General features: G+C 49.8%; 1 protein-coding gene across 5 annotated transcripts in view; it reads left to right on the top strand.

The window, feature by feature from the left end:
• Positions 1-25,437, top strand: part of dmxl2 (Dmx-like 2) — a 43,698-nt gene that overhangs the window by 9,210 nt on the left and 9,051 nt on the right. For 2 of the 5 annotated variants that reach the window (XM_030376093.1, XM_030376097.1), the window contains exons 6-42: positions 1,221-1,287; positions 1,404-1,576; positions 1,929-2,100; positions 2,294-2,471; positions 3,587-3,808; positions 4,054-4,325; positions 4,595-4,858; positions 5,425-5,654; positions 6,142-6,344; positions 6,929-7,050; positions 7,531-7,620; positions 7,722-7,830; positions 8,454-8,573; positions 8,878-9,105; positions 9,917-10,194; positions 10,548-10,720; positions 10,907-11,570; positions 11,871-12,191; positions 12,504-12,623; positions 12,945-13,080; positions 14,132-14,242; positions 14,584-14,753; positions 14,990-15,087; positions 15,194-15,359; positions 15,688-15,952; positions 16,569-16,759; positions 17,059-17,451; positions 17,716-17,898; positions 18,008-18,301; positions 18,756-18,947; positions 19,167-19,243; positions 19,666-19,796; positions 20,981-21,226; positions 24,091-24,284; positions 24,427-24,560; positions 24,698-24,783; positions 25,138-25,339. In XM_030376093.1, the coding sequence (XP_030231953.1) occupies positions 1,221-1,287; positions 1,404-1,576; positions 1,929-2,100; positions 2,294-2,471; positions 3,587-3,808; positions 4,054-4,325; positions 4,595-4,858; positions 5,425-5,654; positions 6,142-6,344; positions 6,929-7,050; positions 7,531-7,620; positions 7,722-7,830; positions 8,454-8,573; positions 8,878-9,105; positions 9,917-10,194; positions 10,548-10,720; positions 10,907-11,570; positions 11,871-12,191; positions 12,504-12,623; positions 12,945-13,080; positions 14,132-14,242; positions 14,584-14,753; positions 14,990-15,087; positions 15,194-15,359; positions 15,688-15,952; positions 16,569-16,759; positions 17,059-17,451; positions 17,716-17,898; positions 18,008-18,301; positions 18,756-18,947; positions 19,167-19,243; positions 19,666-19,796; positions 20,981-21,226; positions 24,091-24,284; positions 24,427-24,560; positions 24,698-24,783; positions 25,138-25,339 (7,275 nt within the window). Of the gene's footprint in view, positions 1-1,220; positions 1,288-1,403; positions 1,577-1,928; positions 2,101-2,293; positions 2,472-3,586; positions 3,809-4,053; positions 4,326-4,594; positions 4,859-5,424; positions 5,655-6,141; positions 6,345-6,928; positions 7,051-7,530; positions 7,621-7,721; positions 7,831-8,453; positions 8,574-8,877; positions 9,106-9,916; positions 10,195-10,547; positions 10,721-10,906; positions 11,571-11,870; positions 12,192-12,503; positions 12,624-12,944; positions 13,081-14,131; positions 14,243-14,583; positions 14,754-14,989; positions 15,088-15,193; positions 15,360-15,687; positions 15,953-16,568; positions 16,760-17,058; positions 17,452-17,715; positions 17,899-18,007; positions 18,302-18,755; positions 18,948-19,166; positions 19,244-19,665; positions 19,797-20,980; positions 21,227-21,845; positions 23,748-24,090; positions 24,285-24,426; positions 24,561-24,697; positions 24,784-25,137; positions 25,340-25,437 lie in introns of those variants that run through there. The other 3 variants (XM_030376095.1, XM_030376094.1, XM_030376098.1) reach the window with 3 other exon arrangements.

Raw genomic sequence — 25,437 nt, 5'->3', positions numbered from 1 at the left:
ACCTCCCACTGATTGGCTGACGTCAGAGCTAATTCTCAAGACTCAAATTGCTATCCCAGGTTCTGGGATAGGCAGAGAAGTGTGAATAAAAAGGAACAAGCTATAGGGCTGACTTGGTCACTAGAACGACCAAAGGAATCCATAATGGTGAAGCATTCAGGTACCGCAAGAGCCTATGATACCTAAACCACACAGTGCTGTGTGGTGTGCAGCGTCCTCAAACGATCCCATCCAGTGCGACCACGGCAGGGTGACAGTACGCTGGAGCTCCATGAGTGTGTTAATGTGTGCTAAATCAACAATAGCACAAATATAGAAGATTTTATTTAGAAATCAAAAAATCCTGTACATGTTTTCTGAATACTAGGCTTAAGAGCCCTTTAAACATTTGTGTTGGCTGGTTTTCAGATTTGCTTGGGTAAATGCTTTCTAGGGGAGAGGGTTGGTAATGAATAGGTCAGCTTGAGTTAGCTTGGAACATTGATCATTTGAGTTGAGCAGTAATTACATGCTTTCAGTTGTATATTGACTGCTGTTCTCTTCCTGATGAGTTTATTGTCATATGGGTGACCTTTGACAGCTGTTAAGCCTTCTTTTTTCAAATGACAAATGAAGTCTTGCTGCAGTCTCAACGGTTTCATAAAGAAAAATGGTCAGATTTAAATTAAAAGATGGTGTTGGATTGGGATTGTTGTAGGATCTTTGAACGCCTATATGTGAATAGTGTTGGTTATCATGCACACTTTACCAATGAGTAATCTTATAAAGAGAAACATGGACAGCAACTCTTTTTTTATCATAATCTGTACCAAATGTTGTTTCTGTTCCAAACCTACGATTTTTTCAACAATCTGGGAAATCCACATGTTGCTTAATATGGGAAACTTGCATCTTAGACAAGAGAACCTGTCCAGTGCTTAGGCAAGAGCTTACACAAAACCTGAACCATGGCATGAATGGGGAAGTGCAAGTGTAAAGATTCCCGACCACGTCAGAAAACACACACCATTAAGGAACTACACACATGTGCACAGCAACCAATGTTTACGTGCCGTGACAAATAAGTGTTTTCAGTTCAGGGTTGGATACGATGCTCTACTATTTGGGAGTTTCAAAAAGGGGAGATGAAAGGGGAAGTGACGGTTTTCCCTGCAGAGATGTGAACATATCCTTTTTATTTATTTATCTATTTTTTACTCTGTTCCACGCTGTGTCTATAGGACTGCTGCTTCCGTGCACATCGCCAAGTGGTCCCCTGATGGAGAGTACTTTGCAACCGTGGGCAAGGTATATTAAAAGTGCACAATATATACAACAATAGGACACAGAGAATATAAAAGATGCAGATTACAATCCAACATGGCCAAATATCCTCCATTGAAAGCGAATGTGCTTTTGTCTAGGATGACTGCCTGCTCAAGGTGTGGTACGCCTCCACGGGCTGGCGCTCGGCAGTGGTGGCCCAGGACCCGCCCGACAAGAAGGGTCCGTCCGTTCACTTCTCCTTCGTCTACCTGGCCCACCCCCGCTCCGTCACCGGCATGTCCTGGAGGAAGACCAGCAAGTATATGCCTAAGTAAGAGGTCTCCCTGCACCCACTTATATTGGTTTCAGCAGATGGTTGGTTCATGTGTGAGTGTGACACTACAGGCAGGGGGTCAGAGGGTCAGACATAACAGATATATCTCTCCAACTGGAACATAATCCTTTTTTGGTATTCAATGGATAAGGGCCCCCTTTCACACACCCACACTCGTTCGCCCGCTCACTCATACTCGCGCACACACTTTCATGTACACTCATACTCATACACACACATACTCATCCTCAAACCCAAACTAGCCAATTCATTGTAATGTTTCAGCAGTGAACTGCAGCCATCGTCTGTGTCCTGCTCCTTGCTCATGTTTGATCTCGTTGTTCTGAAGGGGATCAGTGTGCAACGTGTTGCTGTCTTCCTGTGAGGATGGTGTGTGCCGGCTGTGGTCAGAGACCCTCCTGCCAGAGGACACTCTGCTGGGGGGGCAGATCTCTGAAAACACGCACACCTTCAGCTCCACCCAGCCTGGCAACAAGGACAAGATCCAGCATGCACTGGAGGTACAGTACGGTGTAGTACCCACTGACATTCCACCGCCTTTGCGGTCATCGGAGAGAACATGAACATGCAACATTACAGACATGCTCCCTTCATCAAGAGGTAGAGGAGGGATGATGGTGTAGACTCCGAGCCCAAAGCTGAAATATTAAATCATCAATCCTCCTGCTCTCTTTTTTTCCTTTGTCGCTGCAGTCAATCCACCACCTGAAGCATTTGCGTCGGGGGCGGCGGAGGTCCTCCGCTCTTGTGGCGCACACGGAGCTCCCCTCCCAGATGGGCGCACCGGACACGCACACACACCGACACATCGCCCACCACGCCAACGCCTTGTGTCACTTCCACATCTCGGCCAGTATTAATCCCAACACAGGTGGGTGCTTTTGGGGAGACTGTGGTCACATGACATCTCCCTGTCGCTACAGGTGCCGAAGGTCATATTCCCCAGTTATAAAGAGAGAGAGAGCAGAGAACGATTTTGGAACTATAGAACCAAAGAAACATCCCGTGCCTCCCTAAGTTTGTCCGCCATTGAGATGTTTTGCTTTTAACGCACCTGTGATTGAAGGGTAAGATGGATTTTCCGCCCGGGGAGCGGTCTAATATCTAAATAGAATGGCTTGGTCACACGTAACGCCTTGACCTTAGAAACTAATTTCAATCAATTGAATCTCTATGAAATGTTCCTGGCAGAGTTTGTATTGCTTTCCAAATCAAGAAATGTGTAATTTGTTTAGAAAATGTCATGCAAACAAGACTGTGTAACACCAGTCGCAATTTGCCGTTGGCAAATATGCAAAGGCAGGAATAAGTGAATATAATTACATATTATGTGTATTTATTTTGTTTTTCATTTAAAAAGTATTTGAATCGTACGGAAGAGGTTCTGACTTTAATCTCAGAATTCTGATTTTAAAGTCAGAATTCTGAGATTAAAGTCAGAATTCTGAGATTAAAGTAAGAATTCTGACTTTAAAGTCAGATCTATGGGTACCTGTAAGGACCAAACTCTGTGGGAGAGACACTTTGCTTAATGCAGTAGGAGGAAGAAGAAGAAGCCACTTCGTTAATGGAAGACCAAAAGGTGAATGAAACTGGAACATGTGTTGTTTTGGTGCAAGTTTCACTCACCTTTAGATCTTCCATTACTGAAATGGCTTCTTCTTCTTCCTCCTACTTCATAAAGCAAAGTATCTCTCCCACAGAGGTTGGTCCTACCAGGTACCCGTAGTTCTGACTTTAAAGTCAGAATTCAGACTTTTCTCAGAATTCTGAGAATAAAGTCAGAATTTAATTATTTTTTTATGTGTGGCCCTAATCCTCTTCCGTAGAATCGTGAATTCTGATTTGAGAGTTAAAAATTACAAAAAATCGGAATACAGGTATAACCAAGCTCAAATCAAATGGCCTGAACGTTTCTGCGTTGCCTTTCCCACTTCCTATGTATTTCACCATTCTTTCCCGACGTGGGTCTTTTGTACCTACCAGACCTTCCAGCGGTGCTGGCAGACGCGGCGGTCTTCAACCCGGACGACGGCAGCGGCAGCGGGGGCTTTGTGGTCCACTGGCTCAACAACAAAGACCTGAGCTTCACCTCCTCCACGGACCTCTTCATGCTGCAGCTGCGCAAGCTCTCAGAGCAGCAGCTTGAGCAGACCACCGACGACCCGCTAGACGCGCCCGACGGCTCTCCCTTGAAGTTTGACTTTGGTACGGCCCATAGTCTATCTGCATTGAATCAAAGCAAATGTGAATGGGAGTTTCATAGCAGCAGAGGATTGATTACCAACCCAGCGGATACCTTAATTTACACAGATATTTGATCCCCTCTTGCTCATGGGATATTGGATCCATAAACAGACCATTAGCCGTTATACATATTGTATTTAATCATGATGCTGAAGTGTTTTCTACAGTGTTTTGACGGCCTGTCCTCCGTCCCGCTCTCGCCCTAGACCTGGACGACATGTCGGACAAGGCGTCCTCTGAGCAAGGCGAGGAGGGGGAGCTGGGCGAGCAGGGCAGCAACAAAGCCTCCTCCCCGGGCTCGGGCTCCAGCATGCCCCTGCCCTCCATGCTGCTGGAGAGGAAGATGGAGACGCTGACCCTGGAGTGGAACCGGAGCCCCGACATGCTGTTCACCATCCACCCGTCGGACGGCTCCTTCCTGGTGTGGCACGTCAAGTACCTGGACGAGTTCATCCAGGGCATCTTCCGACAGGTTCAGGTGAGAAGAAGGCCCCGGGCACAGCACACCCTAGCTCCCTCACCCCCCAGCGTCGCGTACTACATGATGCAGGCACCGTGCCCTCTGAGGCTCGCACTGCGTGTGTGCAGAGTTGAATAGGTATGACTCAGACGCCCTCCAGTCTTAGGCAGGTCTCCTCTGATTTAATTTCTAAACACAGGAACTCTCTCTCTCTCTCTCTCTCTCTCTCTCTCGGTCTGTCTCTTTCTCTCGGTCTCTGTCCGTCTCTGTTTATTTCTTTTTATCAGGTGTCCTTCTCCTCACGTATCCCGGTAGCCTTCCCTACGGGAGACGCCAACTCGCTAAGTAAGAACATCCTGATGTACTCCTGCACCCTTCCCGAGGGGGACTGCATCAGCCTGGGAGACCCAGGGAGGAGGCCCCGGCACATCTCCCACTCAGCCTCGGCTGCCCTGGACTCCCCCACCCTGGGCCCCTTCCTGGCCCCTGGTCCTGGGATTGGCCCCGCCGTCATGATGGTCTCCAAACACGTTGATGGATCTCTAAACCAAGTGAGTGACGAAAGGTTCTGCTGAGGGAATGTGAAGTCAAGGTTCCACCACGTTGTAATTCTATGGAAGACTTAAACTTCATGTTTAGTAGGATATTTGGTTCTAAACCAAAGAAATCTTGGTAGACTGAAATTCAACCAATTCTTCGACTTATTATTATTAATAACTAATAATACAAATATCGGAAGATTGCCTGTGCTTAGTATTATGGGTCCATATGGATGGTGTTGCAATGCGTGCCAAGGGGCTAATTTGGATATGTTCACACTCAAACCTACAAAAGTTGACGGAGCCTTGCATACAACATGACAACAAGACTTTCTCGCTTCACCTAACAGTGATTGCCGACCGATGAGAATTTGGTCAAACAAGTGCCTTTTGACCAACCGAACAGAGCTTGACAACCCTCATTTTTTCGAGATTGTTGCATCTCTTGGTCTGATGTTCAATGGAATGTTCCTGCAATATAGGAGGCAGCAGCTGTGAGATGGTGATGACCTCGATCTCGTTTAGATTCAACCCTGGTCTTGTCCCTTGACCCCTTAACCCTTGCCCTCTCTCCACAGTGGGGCGTGACCTTCGCTGAGCGCTCGGCCTTCTCCAACGTCCTGACCGTGTCGCACAAGTTCCGCTACTGCGGCCACCGCTTCCACCTGAACGACCAGGCGTGCCACACGGTGCTGCCGCTGCTGCTGACCTCCTCGCACCACAACGCCCTGCTCACCCCTCCCTCTGCCCCCAGCAGCCTGGAGGGGGAGCAGTCGCTAGCCCTGCCCCTGCCCAAGGGCCGCTCCAGGTACCGGGATCGGACTTGACTCAGAGAGCCGTTGTGTAGTGCATCAATCAGTCAATGTGTATATATAGTGGCTTTCATCACCCACCCCACATAAGGCAAATGGAACTGTTTTCTAATGTTATAACTTTGCATACAAAATGTTGCTAGTTTTTGAGTTTTTGCTTTTGAAATCAAACCAGCTAATAAAATAACAAAATATAACTTGCTGAAAACGGTTATCTGCAAGCACAGCACGTTTTTGCATGCAATGAAATGGCCCTTGTCTGTTGTTGTTGTTGTTGTTGTTGTTGAACTGGCTTTCTTTAATTTGAAGACAGTATCACCTTTTTATAGGGAAACCGGGGAAAAAAACATCAACCCATTGAGAAATGTGTCTTTGAAAGGGAACAGTTGAGAGGTTAACATTTTAGGAAAGCGGAACTTCCCTGCTGCCGGAGAAGGAGGTCCTTATCGTTCGTTTACCGTTTTCCTCCCACTGCATTTTCAGGAAGCAGCTTCGCAACGCAGCCACGAGGACTTTCCACGACCCCAACGCCATCTACAGCGAGCTCATCCTCTGGAGGGTGGACCACATCGGGCCCCTGTCCTGCACAGGAGGCGTCTCAGAGCTGGCGCGCATCAACTCCCTGCACACCTCAGCCTTCAGCAACGTGGCCTGGCTGCCCACACTAGTGCCCAGCTCTGTGCTCGGTCAGCTCACACACACAAGCACACGCAAACAAGCACACAAGCTTCGAAACCTTATAGGCCCATCTTATGTAACTGATGTTTAACCCCATTACGATTTGTGTTTTTGTTTTAATTTTTTCGTAAATGTTCGAGCCATTCATTTTTACAGGGAAGTTTGAATCACCTGAGACCTAAGAATTTGGTGTGCTACATAACTACACATAATAACACGCAAATGTGTTACTAAGTAACAAAGGTGATACTAAGAAGTGAATGTGTTTTCTAAGAAACTCAACGGTACACATCAGAAGCACCTTCACAACCTTCTACAGTTTGCAGTAAATTCAAAAGCATATATCTCTTATTTTTTTCATGTAATAGTAGGTGGTGTCATTGCTCAAAATGCTGGCTTTGCAAAACATTGCGAGGGTCATGTTAGAATGCTGCTCACCTCACTCAAATAGAATTGGCGCAGATGCTAAGGAAAATATTATTGCGGTTACTTTTTTGGAAGAGCAGTGCTACGCCAGAGGAGCTCATGCAAATGATTGTGTTTGGGGGCAGCTGATGCCTGTGTAATTAAGGCTGCTAATTCGGTTTCCCAGGAAGCTACTGTAACAGTGCCAGCGCCTGCTTTGTGGCATCAGATGGCAAAAACCTCCGTCTCTATCAGGCTGTGGTGGATGCCCGGAAACTACTGGATGAGCTCTCAGACCCTGAAACATCTGTAAGTGTGCACATGAACACACACACACACACACACACACACACACACACACACACACACACACACACACACACACACACACACACACACACACACACACACACACACACACACACACACAGTGATAAGCTTTGTCTCTCCAGGTGGCCCTAATCCTACTTAAATACGGGTACATGATGTTCCTGCTCGTTGCATGTCAATATGTCAAATTCTGGCCTCGACATGGGATGCTAGAGGGGAACACTGTTCTTTTGCTCTGTCCTGAAATCACAGATGTTATGTCAAATTGGCTACGTCCCCACAAGGCTTTGCAATTAGATGTTGACCTACTGTATGGTGGCAATGTTCAGGGTTTTTCCAGGGTTTTTCCATTTGAATGCAGTTTGAATCTTTGGAAATCAAGTGATTGAGCACAATTGTGAATCCTAACTTATTGCCAAAATAATAAGTTTGCGTGTGTGTGCATCCATCTCTGTGTAGAACCTTGTGGGGGAAGTGTTTAACATCGTGAGTCAGCAGTCCACTGCCAGGCCCGGCTGTATAATAGAGCTGGACGTCATCACCAACCAGGTCAGCAGGCCACACGCCCCCTTCCCAGCCCCCCCACATCCAACCCAGGCTTCGAGCTTGTAGCAAGCAGCTCTCATGATGCTTGTTATTCTTTCAACCAGTGTGGCTCCAACACCCAGCTGCTACACGTGTTCCAGGAGGACTTCATCCTGGGTTACAAGCCACAGGAAGACCCGGCGGAGCACACGCCTGCCTTCCCCTGTGCTGAGGGTAACCAATCCTCCTCTCCATAGCATTAGCATCATTATCGTCATCGTAGTCGTTTAAGTTCAAGTCTTTAATTGTCAGATGCATTGAAAATCAAAGAGTCAGACAGGGCACTGAAATTATTCAGTTCCCGGCAAAATATTCTAAAAAGATAAAACATACTAACGCAAAACATACACAGATAAATATACTAGAAAGCATAGAGTTGATTACTGGGTAACACTTTACCCAGGATGAAGGAAAGGCAAAGGTCTAAGCTATATGCAATTATGAGGTATTATTACCGTATCTTCCGCACTATAAGGCGCACCGGAGTATAAGCCGCAGCAGCTAAATTGAATGATCTGAACATATATAAGCCGCACTGGAGCCCGCTGTTAAAGGTGGGGGGGCGCGCGGACCGGTCATAGAGCCCATAGAGTTAAAGTTGGTGGACTGTAGCCTGTAAAATCAATAGATTTAGGAGGTCCCCTAGTGGCCGTTAGCTGTAAATATCCATAGATTAGCCGCACCGGTATATAAACCGCAGAATCGAAAAATGGGAAAAAAGGCGCGGTTTATTGTCTGAAAATTAGGGTAATTATCAATGGATGAGTATATAATATCATGTCTTCCTCTTCCCTCAGACTACCACCCTCAACCATTTTCTGAGAAGTTCTTCCTGGTGGTGATCGAGAAGGATCTCAACAGAAACTCTGTCCTCCAGATGTGGCACCTGCACCTCAAGTCTGTCCAGGCCTGCGTGGGTGAGTTGAACAGCTGGTGTGGATAAACAACCATTTTTGGTCTTTTGGTTTCCACTATGGTTTTCAATACTGTTTTGTTGTGTTGGTTTAAAGAAAACTGGTTTGATAATTGTTCGGTGTCATCAGTTATTGTATTTACCTATCTTGTATCAGACCTTTTTTTTTATATTTGTATTAATTATTAATTAAATGGCATGTGTTAATATATATCTAGAACACATGATTACAATAACAGTGTAATCATACATGATTATATAAGCGCTGTGAGCAAATATCCAACACGTCAATCCTATGGTGTGAGCAGATGAGCCCAGTCCAGACTACAGCTTCCAGAGCCAGCTGATGGTCCCCCAACAGGCCATGAATCCAGACTCCTCCCCAGAGACCTCCCCCATGACCGCCCTGCCCCGCTCGGCCTCCACGGCCAACCTGCTGACAGCCAGCAAGCTGATCCTCAGCTCCAAGCTGGTCTACAGCAAGAGGCTGGACCTGCCTCACGGCGTGGAGGTGACTCGGGCCACGCCCTCTGCTGGTAGGCATCCACACACCCCTCTGACATCAGGCAGCAGTTGATCTGAGTCCAACATTGGATTAAGCTCTTAGATTTGTTAATGCCTGTTTTGCGCTTAGAACATCCACAAACCATGTGTAAGCACATGATATTTACATTTTGCTACACATGTTACCCTATAACAAGGTCAACGGAACTGAGCAAGCAGAACATCCTGCACGTTATACAGGGGGCCTAATCTAAGGCCCCCCAGCAGAATTTGTTGGGGGGGGGGTTTTACCAACATTGGCCACTGTGCCATGTTTTCTCTTTAAAACAGACTACGTGTAAGCAGGACTGGTCTGTGCAAAGTTATCTCTGCTGCTGCTTAATTCTGTTCTCAAGATTTTCACAGTTTATATTCTACACCCTTTGCAGCCGTGGGTGAGCCACAGTTGCTGTGGCAACCGGTGTGAAGAAAAATGTGACCAAAAACATGGGACCCCCTGTCCAAACCTAATGCATAAGTTATCACTGATGCATATCCCATTAAGTTGGAAAGGCTTGTGTCTGTATTCACCGAATGCAACCGATGGTTCCATGTCCGACAGTTTGTTAGTCAGCAGTGGAAAAAAATCGAATAAAAACAAGAGCACAGGTTCCATTACATGGCAGTGCAGCAGTGATAAAATGCCATTAGTCTCCGAGTGTGGGTGTTCAAATCACCTGAAAAGTGACACTTTTCCTATCTGCTGTGTTGCCGTTGGCATGTGATCTGATCAGGCCATCTGTTCCTCCCTCTCCCTCTCCCGCTCTCTCTCCCGCTGTGCGTGTGCCTCCCTCTTCTCCACAGGCCACCTGAGCTCCTCCTCCATCTACCCGGTGTGCCTGGCCCCCTACCTGATCGTCACCACCTGCTCCGACTCCCGCGTGCGCTTCTGGCACTGCACGGTGGAGGGCTCAGAGGAGGCCGAGCAGGGCACGCGGGCCTACCGCTGGGCGCCATGGGCCCTGCTCAACGACGAGGAGGACAGCAACAGCGCCGTGAGCGTGGCGGGACGTCCCGTGGCCGTGGCCTGCTCCTACACGGGCCGGCTGGCCGTGGCCTTCAAGCAGACGCGGCAGGTGCAGGTGGGCGAGGCATTTTGTGATTGTTTTTTTTGGAGTAGGATGGAACCGGCGGTGTATGCTGATCTGTAGACCCCCACACACACACCACCCACCATCCATGCTTTGGCAGATGGATGCGTAGGCGGCGATAGGCTCTAGGGAGAATAAGAGAGTGTGAGAGAGTGGGGGTGGTGGTTAATCGATTTAAGTGGGCAACTAAATTCAAATGTCTTTATTCTTTTGTTTTCGATTTTTGTCGTACCAAATTGTTTTCTTTGTCATACCAAATAATGATACCAAACACGCAGTCGTAATTCACACTTCCACTTTCTGTCTTGCAAGATAATTTGGTCTAATGGAAGTCCCTCCTCTAGCCCATGGGATCTGGCGGTGACTTCTCCATGCACGTGTCTATCTACGAGTGTGAGTCGACCGGGGGGTCGGAATGGGTGCTGGAGCAGACCATCCACCTGGACGACTTCACCCGGCTGTCCTCCACCCTGGACCCCAGGGTCAGCGTGGACTCCAACCTCTTCATCTACAGCCGGTAAGGAGTGTGTGTGTGTGTGTGTGTGTGTGTGTGTGTGTGTGTGTGTGTGTGTGTGTGTGTGTGTGTGTGTGTGTGTGTGTGTGTGTGTGTGTGTGTGTGTGTGTGTGTGTGTGTGTGTGCGTGCATCTCTGTACTCGCCTGTGCATCTTCCCTTTGATGACCTTCTTTTGAACTCTGATGCAGGTCGGACCTGTACATGAGCAGGGACCACAACTCGCCCAACATCAAGCACTACGTCCACCTGGACTGGCTGTCCAAGGAGGACGGCTCCCACATCCTGACGGTCGGGGTGGGCTCCAACATCCTCATGTATGGCCGCATCTCGGGCATGGTCAACGAGCAGGCGGCCAGCAAGGACGGCGTGGCGGTCATCACCCTGCCCCTAGGGGGCAGCATCAAGCAGGGCATCCGCTCGCGCTGGATCCTGCTCCGCACCGTGGACCTGGCGTCGTCGGTGGACGGCACGCCCTCCCTGCCCGTGTCGCTGTCCTGGGTGAGGGACGGCATCCTGGTGGTGGGCATGGACTGCGAGATGCACGTGTACGCCCAGTGGCGCCAGGACCGCAAGCCCCGGGACGCGGGGGCCGGCGACGGCAGCCTGTCGTCCGCCGACAACATCGCCGGCCTCGGCGCCGCCGCCTCCTCGGCCGCCGGGCCGGAGGGCAGGTCCCGGTCCAAGAGCGTGTTCGAGAGCAGCACGGTGGTGGACGAGGCTCTGCGCGCCCCCGCCGGCCTGCAGGAGGGCGGCCTGTTCGAGGCGGCCCACTCGCTGTCCCCCACGCTGCCGCAGTACCACCCCACTCAGCTGCTGGAGCTCATGGACCTGGGGAAGGTCCGCCGCGCCAAGGTGAGGCCGCACCGGCCGCTCAGACACACGGGGCTGGAGAGGAGGGTCAAGGGTCAGCGATTACAATGGTGCTACTTACGCTTGAGTCAATCAGCCGATTGCTTTTCTTAGGGGACTTGTGCTTAAGCAGGTGGGGACGGGGCGTCTTGCCCAGGGATGCTTACAGGTTGACTGACTACATTAGGAATCAAAACCAGAATATCTCATATGCACACTAGCCACTGCACAGTCCTACCTTGTAGGTGCGTTATCATTATGATGGATTATAAATTCTTACCAACATGTTTTACCTCTCACCAGGCCATTCTTTCGCACCTGGTGAAGTGCATTGCCGGGGAGGTTGCGGTGGTGCGGGACGTGGAGGCGGGGGAGGGCGGGGCCAGGAGGCACCTGTCCAGGACCATCAGCGTCACGGGCAGCACGGCCAAGGACACCATTGTGGCGGGGCGCGACGGGGGCAGGGACTACACGGAGATCAACTCGGTGCCCCCGCTGCCCCTCTACTCCCTGCTGTCGGCCGACCTGGACACCTCCTACAAGGGAGGGGAGGAGGCGGGCAAGGCGCCAGAAGGGGAGGGGGTGCAGAAGAGCGGGGAGGACCAGTATACAGACCTCTTTCAGGTAGGCCGGGGGTGGAGGAGTAGGGAGCCGGTCAAGGGAACGCCGTTCTCCACCAGAAAATATATATTTAGACAAAAATGATGTTGATTTGTGGATATTCAACCAAAGCTAAATCAGTACAGAACATTTTTTTAACTCAACCTTGACTTTTCAACAAACAAAATTGGAATTAGATAGGAGGTATCGCTCATCAAGGAGGCACTATACTACTGATTATTTTTGGCCGGTCAAATCTTTTCAAAATGTATTTTTTTGGAAAGGTTGGAGAAGCATCCCTATGTTTTCTGACACCCACCCTTCTGTGTTGCACAGGTGCAGGCAGTGACCACTGATGACTTTGTGAGCTTTGCAACTGAGAAACCGGAGAAGAAGTCACGGGTCATTAATCTCTCTCAGTATGGCCCTACATACTTTGGGCCTGAACACGCACAGGTACAATCTGTTCTCATGCAGTACATTCTATAAACAGTATACACATTTAGTTTCTGATATTTGAGATGACTTTTGAGTCAAGACTCTATGAATATATGTACTTATTTCTGATTAGTCAGCATGTTATTAATATTCTCCCACTTTCATTGTCACATTCTCTTTCTCTCACTTAATCACTCTCTCGCTCTCGCTCTCTCTCCCACGCTCGCTCTATCTGTCTCTGTCTCTCTCTCTCTCTCTCTCCCTCTTTCCGTCTCTGTCACTTCCTCCCTTTCGCTCTCGCTCTCTCTCGCTCTTTCTCTCCCCTCTCCCTCCCTCCAGGTGTTATCAAGCCACCTCATGCACTCCAGTCTCCCTGGCCTCACCAGACTGGAGCAAATGTTTCTGGTGGCGCTGGCTGATACAGTGGCAACAACCAGCGCTGAGGTCACCAGCTCTGCTAACCAACAGTACACCGGTCAGTATGTGCACGATGACATTACAACCGACAAACTGGCTGTAGGAAGATTTTCACATAATCAGACAGGATGGAGGGACTTCTACGAGCTATTGTTGACAAAATAATGAAGGCTATTTAGAATGAACATTTTGAAATAGAATCAAGGTTTGAGGGGTCTTTCACGCGTCTATATGTGTGACGTCGGACCTAGTCGGGGGACGTGTTGTATTTGCTCTGGCAGATGGTCTGACCCCCCCTCCCATTCAGGCAGATTTCCAGTCGACCTTGCTTGGGTCGGGAAGATCGCCAGTGTAGATCTAATGTAGGGTGGGTTCGATTAAATGCCTAGATGACCAAGATGGCTGTGTCTGATGTGGAATGGTCTGCTGAATCCCGCGATACAGTATAAGACGAAATAGACAGTGTATTCTCCCTAAAAGAAGATCAAACAACTGCACATAAACCTTTTGCTGATAAGTGAAATGAATCTGCCTTTCTTCCGAAAGGATTTGGTGAAAGTTTAATTTACTAAAGCAGTGCATACAACCATAATCCTGAGAAATGTAAAACGAGCTGAGGGGCTGAAGACTAATACGCATTTGCGAATTGGTCTACCAATGTCAGGCTAGGTCAGACCATCAGATGCCCACAAACGACTACTGTGCAATAAATCACATGTTAAGGCTACAGAAATAAAAAGCTAATCACAACGTTTTTTGTACTCATGATTATGTGTGCTTCAGTTGCTTTTACCACCACAAACGGCAGTGTTTATCCTGATGCTCTTGGATGTGTATATAAACACAGCCTGCATATTTATTTAGTCTTTTGAGTGCTAGACATTAACAGGTTGTTCCAGTGCTAAGTAAGCACAGAGTAGGACCTAAGCAGGTTTCAAGGGCAGCAAGTGTATAGCATACACACGACAGTACCACCAAATAATGAAGGATTTTGTGATATGCCACTGTTAATATGACTTGCCTGGGTTCCCCTTGGCTCAGAGCTAAACTGCAATGATGGACGACGATGAGAGCTGTTCTTTCCGTCCCGCCTTCTGTCCGCCCTGCAGGGGGCGAGGCCCTGGACGAGTGCGGCCTGCGCTACCTGCTGGCCATGCGTCTGCACACCTGCCTGCTGACCTCCCTGCCCCCGCTCTACCGCATGCAGCTGCTCCACCAGGGTAAACGGCTGCCGATGCACCAACACTGGACCCACTGGTCCCTGAGTGATCAACGTAACCTTCAGAGGGTGAACCAAAACACTGATTGTTGATACACTTGGGGAGTGTTTAATGAGCCAAATGTAAAGCCCTTGGTGATCCTTGATTCATGGTTGGTTCACTCTCGTTGGAGTTTGACATCTCAAGGTTAACCCACTCTCTTCTGGGTCGTTGTGTAGAACGAGACCCCCAGTGTTTGGGGGGTTTACCTCAGGATCCTTTACCATGACTGCTCACATGCCACTCTACGTCGCTCTCATCCACTTCCCATGCGTCCGTCCGTCCATCCCTGGCCGGTGCAGGCCTGTCCACGTGCCACTTTGCCTGGGCCTTCCACTCGGAGGCGGAGGAGGAGATGCTGAACATGATCCCAGCCATGCAGCGTGGAAACCCTCAGTGGTCGGAGCTCCGGGCCGTAGGCGTGGGGTGGTGGATACGCAACATCAACACGCTGCGCAAGATGGTGGAAAAGGTACAGGAGGACAAGGGTTGTACCTTTTTAGAACACAAGGTTTTATTTTGCCACAGTACCGCGCTAAAGTTAAGCGAAATGTCCCTTTCCTCATCAAATAGTAAAAGCCTTTTTTGGATCTCAAACCCTAAACAAATTTATTTTTTTAAATTCCAATGTGTAACAATGCCTTCAGGTTTAGAACTGTCGGCATGTTGGATAATATGTGTGCGTGTGCGTGTGTGTGTCCTATTCAGGTGGGTAAAGCCGCCTTCCAGAGAAACAATGACCCATTGGATGCTGCTCTGTTCTATCTGGCCATGAAGAAGAAAGCTGTCCTCTGGGGCTTGTTCAGGTATGCGTTGAGCCTCCAGTAGAGTTCACTTTCATGCAGAAAGCCTTATATAACATCTGTACTATGGAAATATGAGACTATTACCCCCCCCCTCTCCTCCCCTCAGGTCGCAGCACGACGAGAAGATGACTAAGTTTTTCAAGAATAACTTCACGGAGGACCGCTGGAGGAAGGCAGCCCTGAAGAACGCCTTCTCTCTGTTGGGCAAGCAGCGCTTTGAGCAGTCTGCTGCCTTCTTCCTCCTGGCTGGTTCCCTCAAAGACGCAATAGAGGTGTGTGTACACACACACACACACACACACACACACACACACACACACACACACACACACACACACACACACACACACACACACACACACACACACACACACACACACACACACACACACACACACACACACACAGAGACACACACACACAGAGAGAGAGAGAGTTGCATGTGAGGTTTAGACACACCGTCTAAACCTCACATGCAAACAGCATGCACGGTTCTCCTTGAAGTGTGGCACAGTCAAAACACGCAGATAAGGTTTTGAATACTGAATGAATAATGTTTGCAATCAACAAACATTCCCCACCGCCCACTTTCCCTTCCAGGTGCTGCTGGAGAAGATGGATGACCTGCAGCTGGCCATGATCGTGGCCCGGCTGTACGAGGCCGACTTCGAGAGCTCCTCCACCTGCCAGGGCCTGCTCTACGAGAAGGTGCTGGGATGCAACCGCGACGGCGGCGGCTACCACTGCTCCCGGCTGCACCCGGACCCCTTCCTGCGCAGCATCGCCTTCTGGATCATGAAGGACTACACGCGGGCCCTTGACACGCTTCTAGAGCGCATACCCAAAGAGGAGGAGGAAAATCAAGGTTGGCCGGCCGCAGACCTTTTGGTTGTGCTTGTAGTGCTTATAGTCCCCATTAAAACAGCAGGACCAACTGGAACATCCAAACAGAGATGAGACACTGTTATTCATATGTCTGCTAAATGGGTTTGAACCCTGGCCAGTGATATGGCATTTTTATTTCAGCACGGCTAGAGTGTGATCACTGCTTTAAACAAATGGGCAATATGTCCCCGATTCACATCAGCTGGTCAGCCTTCCCTGAGATAAGGTAACCGTGTTTACTCATAAAATACTGGCAGTTAACAAGATATAAAGAACATAAAACAATAAAAAAAGTTATGTTGTTATTGTGGCATTCACTTCTTTACATCGGCTGGTCCACTTTCATGGTGATACAAGTTTAAATAGTTGCCTTGTGTGTTTGTGCACTATTTATTATTATTTATGTCATGGCTCAATTGAAATATGTCTAAAGGGGAGCAGGATTTTTTTTAAATAGCTTATCTAGTTGTTTTTTTTACAAATCTTCTCGGGCACGTTTGCGACGTTGAAGTGATTCAAAGCAGGCCTTCCGACCACGTTTAAACATGTTCTCCACCACCTCTCCCCTGCTCTGTCCCCTCTGCTGCCCTCCTCAGACGTGATGGTGAAGTCGTGCAACCCAGTGGTGTTCAGCTTCTACAACTACCTCAGGACACACCCGCTCATCATCCGCCGCCACTTCGCCTCCCCCGAGGGCGTGGCCGCAACCGTGGAGAAGAGCAGCGTGGACGAGATCAACCTCATCGAGCGCAAACTCTTCTTCACCACGGCCAACGCACACTTCAAGGTGGGGTGCCACTGCCCAGTGGGGGGGCGAGCTTGGTTTTCATCCAGTTATTTGAGTTCATTAATTAGCAGGTAGGGTTAGGCATCTAACTCAGGGATGCCTACAAGTACACTGATGGACGGATTGTAACTCGGCTGGGAGTTAAACTCCCTAACCAACACAGAAAAAAACTAAAAAACAAACAATAACATATAGTTTGCTCTTTGTTTGACATAAAAGAAGATCCAACATTGCAAATGTCACAAAGTCATCTTGTCTTTTGTGTATTTTGACCTGCTGCCCTGTCCTTTGCCTTTTAGGTCGGGTGTCCTGTCCTTGCCCTAGAGGTTCTGTCCAAGATTCCCAAGGTGACCAAGAAGTCTGGCTCCGCACCCCTCAGCGACGGCTCCTCCGTGGCCAATGTGAACTCCTCCAGCCAGCCTGTAGAGAACGGCACCCAGGCAGCGATGATGGACTGGGGCGCCCCAAGCGCCCCCGCCCCCGCCTGGGGAGCGGGGGACGGCGCAGGCAGCCTGGACTGGAGCCAACCTCTGGTCCAGATCGAGGATGACGGCCTGCAGCTGGACTGGGGCAAGGAAAAGGATGAGGATGAAGATGATGATGATGACGAGGACGGAGGACTCACCATGAAGAAGCCAGAGGCAGAGACCAAGGCGGAGCCTATCTCTCAGACGCTGAAGGAGGAGTCCCAGGTATGGCGATCAATATGCAGAAAGACATTTCCAACTCTGATGCTTGTCATTTATGATCAATGTTTATGTATATTACATTATAGTTCAGTTGAAAAATATTGTATTATATATATATATACTGTATGTTTATTGTATTCTGCATCTGATGTTCATAAAATCTTTGTTGCTACTGATACCTCAGTTCCCTCCAGGAATGCCAATGCCCTGTTATGATCTGAATGTAGGGTCCGACAGGGATTAAGCCGTCTTTCTACGTCCTTTCAGGGGGAGTCCGAGGTGGACGTGATCGCGGAGCAGCTGAAGTTCCGAGCCTGCCTGAAGATCCTGATGACGGAGCTGCGCACGCTGGCCACGGGCTACGAGGTGGACGGAGGCAAACTCCGCTTCCAGCTCTACAACTGGCTGGAGAAGGAGATCGGCGCCATGCACAAGATCTGCAACTACAAGGTCCGTACCGTCGCTTAAAAAATAAACGCCTCGGTCAAATGAAGAGCCCGTGCGTCGCATCCCACCTGGAACCCTTCCCTCACCGCGGTTGCCGTTGTCCCGTCTCCAGGTGGAGGGGAAGGAGGAGAGGCAGGAGCCAGAGCAATGGGAGCGCAGCGCGTCCCTGGACCTCCCGGACGACGCCCCCGACGGCACGGAGGCGGGCGCCTATGAGCGTCTACAGACGGAGCGGCGGCGGCTGCAGGCCAAGCAGCATCACTCGGAGCGCCGCAAGGCCTGGCTGAGGAAGAACCAGGCCCTGCTCCGCGTCTTCCTCTCCTACTGCAGCCTGCACGGGGCCAAGGGCGGCGGCGTCACCTCCGTACGCATGGAGCTCATCTTCCTGCTGCAGGAGAGCCAGCAGGTTAGGGCACACACTCGCACACTCACTCAATCACTCACTCACTCACTCACTCACTCACTCACTCACTCACTCACTCACTCACTCACTCACTCACTCACTCACTCACTCACTCACTCACTCACTCACTCACTCACTCACTCAATCTGTCTCTAATTATCTCTTAGATGCTTGCTCAAATATGGAACGTGAATCTATAATCATACCAGTATTTCATACACAATAGGATGTACAAAGAAAGTATCTGGAGACATAGTCATTGTATTGACGTCACCATCTTTCATTATTTGCTTTGAACAGTTATATTAGTATCATGTAGTATCTATGTAGTGTCTATCATGAGGCAAAAACCTGAATTGAATGTATTGACTGTTAGCAGTGAATACATGCAAACCAAGGCCGCCAGTTACCTGGCTGGGTGGTCGAGGGTAATGGACGGTGACATGCCTTCTTGCAGGAGACAACGGTGAAGCAGCTCCAGTCCCCGCTGCCTCTGCCCACCACGCTGCCCCTGCTTTCGGCCAGCATCGCCCCCACCAAGACGGTCATCGCCAACCCCGTGCTCCACCTCAGCAACCACATCCACGACATCCTCCACACCATCACCCACATGGACACCCCGCCACACCCCAGCGCCGGGGACGACCGGGTCAGCCCTCTCACTCTCTGCCTCTCTCGCTATCTGGCCCTCTCGCTCTCATTTCTCTATCGTCCCTCTTGCTCTTTAGCTCTCTTTCTCTCTTATTTTATTTTATTTTGAAATGGACATTTTTACTGATATTTGATTGTCCTGCAGTGCATCCTCGAACTTAGCCATTGCAATGTAGGCCCTCTTTCGAGTAGAAATTTAAAGAATGTGCTGTTTCAGGTGATTGCTCTGCACACGCTGGCAGCATCTCTGTCTGCATGCATCTACCAAGCCCTCTGTGACAGCCACAGTTACAGGTACGCTCTCTCTCTCTCTCTATTGCCCTCCCTATCCCTATCTCTTCCTGGTTTGTTTCTGTTTATGACTTGCTGTTGTTCGTAATGGCCCTGCATTTGATGCCGTGTTTTAGTCTCATGTGAGTCACTCTGCTGGCCTCTCATTCAGTCGGCCTCTGCAGTGCAGTCAAATGGAAGCAAGCTGCCGCGAAATACAAACAGAAATACTTGACATACATGGGTTGAGCAAACTAAAATACAATCCACCTCCAGGCTTGCTTATAGTCTGTGCAAAAAGGGGAAGCCGACGCATGGCAAGAGTCGTGTGCCACCATGCTCATTTCTCTGCGTCGCTACAAGGCAGAGAGACCCGGAGGCGAGCTCTCCTTCTGTAAAGCGCTGGGGATGACTCACCGCTCCACCTGCTGTGTGCTGTGTTGCAGCAGCCAGGCTGAGGCCAACCAGTTCACCGGCATGGTGTACCAGGGCCTACTGCTCAGTGAGCGAAGGAGACTCCGTACAGAGAGCATCGAGGAGCACCTCACCCCCAGCTCTCTTCCCGCACAGTGGCCAGGTAACGACATCCACTCCCCGCCCCCCCAAACCCCGCAGCTCTGCTACTCACTGTCCCAACCTACACTCCACTGCTGGTTCCCGATGACCATTCATGGCTGTTGAATGCGTATTCACTTACAGAGCCGTATGCATTTGAAACCTTTTTAGATTGAATATTGGTGGCCATGAATCAGAGGTCCCTACTCAGTTAATCGAATGCTGTTGACCGACATTATAATGGCTGTAATAATAATATTACAGCCATTATAATAGTAATTCAATAATAATAGTAATTCAAGCCATAGGATCATTACAGTGAGAAGTGTGCCCTCCTATTGGTCTGATTGTTGCAAAGCAGAAGAGGCTGAAGGGAGACATCCACTTGTAAATGACTCAAGAACACACAAAACATGGCAATAGCGGCTCCCACGGCTGTTCAAATGTTTATCTATAACGTCATTACACACAAATTTGACACTAAAATCCATCCTATCTACATTGTATTCTGTAGCAAGAGAGATAAGGCAAGAATTCTGGCTTTGGTGTGTGAGCATCAAAGCCAGACTGCATAGGAGGACTGTGAAATGGCAGCGAGGGAAGCATTCAGTCTGTGTTTACTGGGAGGGGCAGATGGTGTTCTAAAATGGGAGCAGCGCAGCCTCTGGGAAGGAAATGGAAACACAGAGGCTTATCAGGCCATCGTGATTATGCTCCGAAAATGCATTCAGTGCTTTCAGAGGCAGACTCTCTCCATGTTCAGCTGGGGAAATGTTTTCATCAAGTTGACGTTGGCGTTGCCCTTAATGTACTCTGTGGTTGTGTGCATGTACACTGGGGCATTACATTCATGATAGCATTAGCTTGATGGAAATTATTTGATTGCACAATTATTTGATTGCACAATTTTTTTTTATTGACTACAATACCAAAACCACTTTCATGTGGGCTTTAAGAATTGTAGGGTTTAGACAGCAGTAGTATTTACAAACTAATGTCCACATACGCATCTAACTACATAATATTAAGTCATTAAGCATACAGTTCTCATCCTAAGAGATTTGCAGTGAATTTAGATCCGGGTCATCCAGGAGCAGGGCGTTGGGGCTTAAGGCATCCTGCTGGAGGACGCCTGCAGATAGAACCGTCTGGCTGGCGGTTGGACCCCAGAACCATTAACCCACACCGCGTGTGTCCGTTCTCCAGGCGTGTCCTCCCTGATCGCGCTGGTGGCGTCGGCCAGGGAGCAGGACCAGCCCCAGCTCAACGTGCTGCTGTGCGAGGCGGTGGTGGCCGTGTACCTGGCCCTGCTCATCCACGGCCTGGGCACCCACAACGGCAACGAGCTCTTCCGCCTCGCCGCACACCCGCTCAACAACCGCATGTGGGCCGCCGTCTTCGGGGGCGGGGCCAAAATCCTCATCAGGCCAAAGAGGCTTGAGGCGCCACCAGGTACGACTGTCCAACCTAAGCTCTCTCCTTATTGACTCTTCTTTATTTCATCAACTCTTTCCTCCCCCTTCGGTGTGGTTCTTAGGCATTTGCACCTCACTTGTCCTTTTTAAAAGCTGCTGACCAGATTGCTCACTAGGGGAGGATTGACCTCCGGGGTTCTGAACTGGTGGTGGTGCACAGTTTAGGACAAATGTCTGGTACCCTGACATGACCTCGGACCTCAGCCGCGCCCACTTTTTGTGTTCCTGACCACGAGTTGTCCAATCCCCATGGGTCCCCTTCCCATTCCCCTGCCCCCCCCCTCCTCCTGCTCCTCCTTTCACCTGGCAATCAGTCTGAACACCCCCTCTCCCATTCTGATCCTAGGAGGAGACATTTTTTATTTCTCCTGTCTCCCCCAGGTGTGTGTGTGTGTGTGTGTGTGTGTGTGTGTGTCTGCATGCTCACATAGACCAGTGTTTCTTCCAGGCTCTTTCCCGGTTGGACCTGCGTCGCATTACGCTGACGTGTGCGTGTGTGTGTGTGTGTGTGTGTGTGAAGGAGAGTGCCTGTGTGTGTGTGCGTACATGCAGTGCCCCTGGTGTGTAGTGAGTATACCCTGTGCCCTGTGTCCCAGTGCCGGAAGATTTTCAGGCGGCGGGGCCAGAGGAGCCTCAGGAGACAGGAGGGCCCGAGCAGAGTGGCCCCAGCCTAACCCCCGCTGTCGCCCTGCCCCCTAAGCGCCCCCCGCCCCCCAGACCAAGGGGGCCGGGGCCTAGCGCTGGGGAGGCAGCCTCCAAGGCCAGCTGTGAGTAACGGAGCTGGTGGATTGCAGTGCTGTTGGTTTGATGGTCTGCACAGTGTTGACTTGCTGGGTTTGCAGGACTGCTCTGCATGATGTGTATTTTATTTCCATACATATATAGATATCAATATGTTGAGGTTTGCACTGTTGCAGATGCTTTACGGAAACCATCTATTCATGCAGCTGCCCCATTCTGACAATGGAAGGACAAAAAAAAAAGAAGCTATTTGTGATGAATTGCAGGCATCTGTGTTCGATGTACTGATAATGAGCCATCAATGCTGTGCGTTCGTTTGTGTGTGCGAGCGTGCGCGCGTGTCCGCACCTGTGTGTTTGCGGCTGTGTGTGTGCCTTTTACGGGTGGGTCTGTGTTTGCTGTTTTTGCTGTGTGTAGCATGTCCACGTGGTTTTGTCTTGTTTGTTCACCTGGTGGTGCCCCCCCCCCTCCCTCCTCCTCCTCCTCCTCCTCCTCCTCCTCCTCCTCCTCCTCCTCCTCCTCCTCCTCCCTCCCAGCAAGGACCAACACCAGCTTGGACTGCTCAGAAAGCAGGGCTGTGCTGCCCCCAGAGGTCAGAGAAGGTACAGCATGACAGGCCTCGACGCAGAAACACCAGAGCTGCTGTTGCTGCAACTACCAGCCCTCGGATGATTCTGTGTTTTGGGATGGGCTTAGCTCGGTTCATCGCTTACAGTTAGTGACCACAGTTGGTATCTGTAAGTCTTAAACAGAATCACAGCAATAATGAGTGGTGACCTTCAGTAAACAGCGTACCTTCAGTGGTGAAGGCCTTGGTCACTTTTTAGCAGATCGATACGTCTGTGCTACTGGCAGCCATTGGTAAAAGTATATTTGAATACTGCTCGCTGGAAGTGGAGTGATTCTAACTGCCTTTTAACGGGCTGGATTTGTAGCAAGTATTTTTATCCAGACCATTCAGACACCCGCGTGTGTTCACACACAGAGTGCTGGTGAATGAAGCAGATAGAAGCTGGCATTAAGCGGCTGTATCTCTTAGAAGGGTGCTCATGAATTCTTCTAAGCTAAGGACCTTTTGAGAAATGCTGCTAGCGGAGCAGGACATGAGGGGGGGGGGGGGGGTCTTAAATGCCAGGCATTTTCTGATAAAAATCAGGCCTTTTAAATGTTAGGGCAGCCTCTCAAGTGCAGATAGCACAGTGGTTGCGCACACCTACACACGCATGCAAAGATAGCCATGCAGGTGTGTAGATGTAGCGGTGTACCTACTTCAATTGTAATTCACATACATGTGTAACGTATCTAGTGTCTGCAAGCATTGGCTGAGTTTTTAAACATTACATCGTTCGCCACTACACATATCATGCCTTGATGCACATGATATTTTGCATTTTGGCCAACAGCGTGGACCATGTATGTGTCTTTGTTTGTTTCATAGCGTCATGTGTAATTTATCTAGGCCTACTGACTCCCATATCATAATGCCCCTGTGTGTGCGTGTCTAATAGTGCTGTCTGGTGTGTGTCTTGTCTGGTTCGTTCTGGGGGATCCTAGTGGTGCCAGAGGTACCCCCCGAGGATAAAGGTGCAGGTTTGTGCACAGCTCTGTGTTTGTTTCTTGTCTGGATGCAGTGTCGGGTTCTCTTTTTGTAGTGTGTGTGTGTGTGTGTGTGTGTGTGTGTGTGTGTGTGTGTGTGTGTGTGTGTGTGTGTGTGTGTGTGTGTGTGTGTGTGTGTGTGTGTGTGTGTGTGTGTGTGTGTGTGTCCTTGTACGTCTCGAGTCCTTCTCTCTACCTGTTAGGGTTCGTTATGAGACCTGTTCCATTCCAACACCGCACATCAGACCCAGCTCAAGGCTAGCCTCATATTAACAAAGCCGTCTCTCGTATCCGTTTCCTCACCTGTTTCCTGCTTGAGGATGAAGCTGACCCGCTCCTCTCCCCCGGCCTCTTCTTGTTTGTAGTCGGTGTGAACAGCAGCACTGGCTGTGTGTGACAGAAAGAACGTACCCTTATCATAACCCGCCGCCGCCTGACAGACCTTTAAACCTCTCCCCCGTCTCCACCCCGCCAACCCCCCCCACAACCCTCCCCTCTCCTCAGCGGTGCCGGTCCCGGCCCCCCAGGTGGAGGACGGGGACAGACAGAGGCGCAGGTTCAACATGCGGATGCTGGTGCCGGGACGTCCCGTCAAGGAGACGCCGGCCACCCCGCCCCCGGTGCCCGTGGAGAGGCCCACCTACAGGGAGAAGTTCATCCCCCCCGAGCTCAGCATGTGGGACTTCTTCGTGGCCAAGGTGAGCTGTCGGAGGACGTAGCGAGAACGCTACCCTCAGGAGAACACCAACCGTCTGCCTCGGGACCTCAGGGCCGCCTGAACGATGCCGGTATACATTTGATTGTACAATCAGCACTAATACAAATGCTATTTTTGTCCAGCCATTCCTGCCTCTGGCGGACAGCGGCGCTTTGTACGACTCGGACGAGAGCGCGGCAGAGGACGACGATGACGATGATGACGCCTTCCTCTCGGACACGCAGATGACGGAACACTCGGACCCCAACTCCTATAGGTAGGAGCCCACGACCCAAGTCACACTCAACACTTTGCTCTGTTGGCGTGTTGTTATTGAAGGATCTCTATCCCCTGGCCATCTGTCTTTCAACCTGTCCGTCTGTCTGTCTCCTGCTCCCGTCTGTCTGTTTGTAGCTGGTCTCTGATTCGTCTGGTCATGGTCAAACTGTCGCTGCATAACGTCAAGAACCTCCTCCCACTCACCGGCCTTGACTTCACAGGTGCGTGAACACTCGCACGCACACACAGACAGACACACACATACATTGACCACATGCACAAACAATTCCTTTCTATCACATACTGCCACAAAAGATTCTAATACTTAAGGGAGCATGAACTTAAGGAGTCTTTATAGACACAAATGACTGTCAATGCCTTTATACAATTCACTTCTTGATCACTGCCTTAGAATAATGTTTCGATTTATCCATGAAAATTAAATTATATAGTGTGTGTGTGTGTGTGTGTGTGTGTGTGTGTGTGTGTGTGTGTGTGTGTGTGTGTGTGTGTGTGTGTGTGTGTGTGTGTGTGTGTGTGTGTGTGTGTGTGTGTGTGTCGGTGTGCGCCTTCAGATCTGCCCGTGACATCCCCTCTCTGCAACGCCATGCTCAAGACGTTGGAGAACTGGGAGCAGCTGCTGCTGGAGAGGATGAACAAGTTTGAGGGCCCCCCTCCAAACTACATCAACACCTTCCCCACTGACCTCAGTGCTGCAGGGGGGCCCGCCATTCTCCGACACAAGGCCATGCTGGAGCCAGATAACACTCCCTTCAAGTGAGCACACGTTCCTTTACACACAAGCCCTCCAGACTAACTCTTTTTTACCTAAGAGCAACCGTATTCAAAACCTTCCTATAATTTGTGCTTCTAAT

This window comes from Gadus morhua, chromosome 14 (assembly GCF_902167405.1).
Source record: "Gadus morhua chromosome 14, gadMor3.0, whole genome shotgun sequence".
Classification (NCBI taxonomy): domain Eukaryota; kingdom Metazoa; phylum Chordata; class Actinopteri; order Gadiformes; family Gadidae; genus Gadus; species Gadus morhua.
The sequence above is the reverse complement of the archived record's forward strand: the minus strand, read 5'-3'. Positions and strand labels throughout refer to the sequence as shown.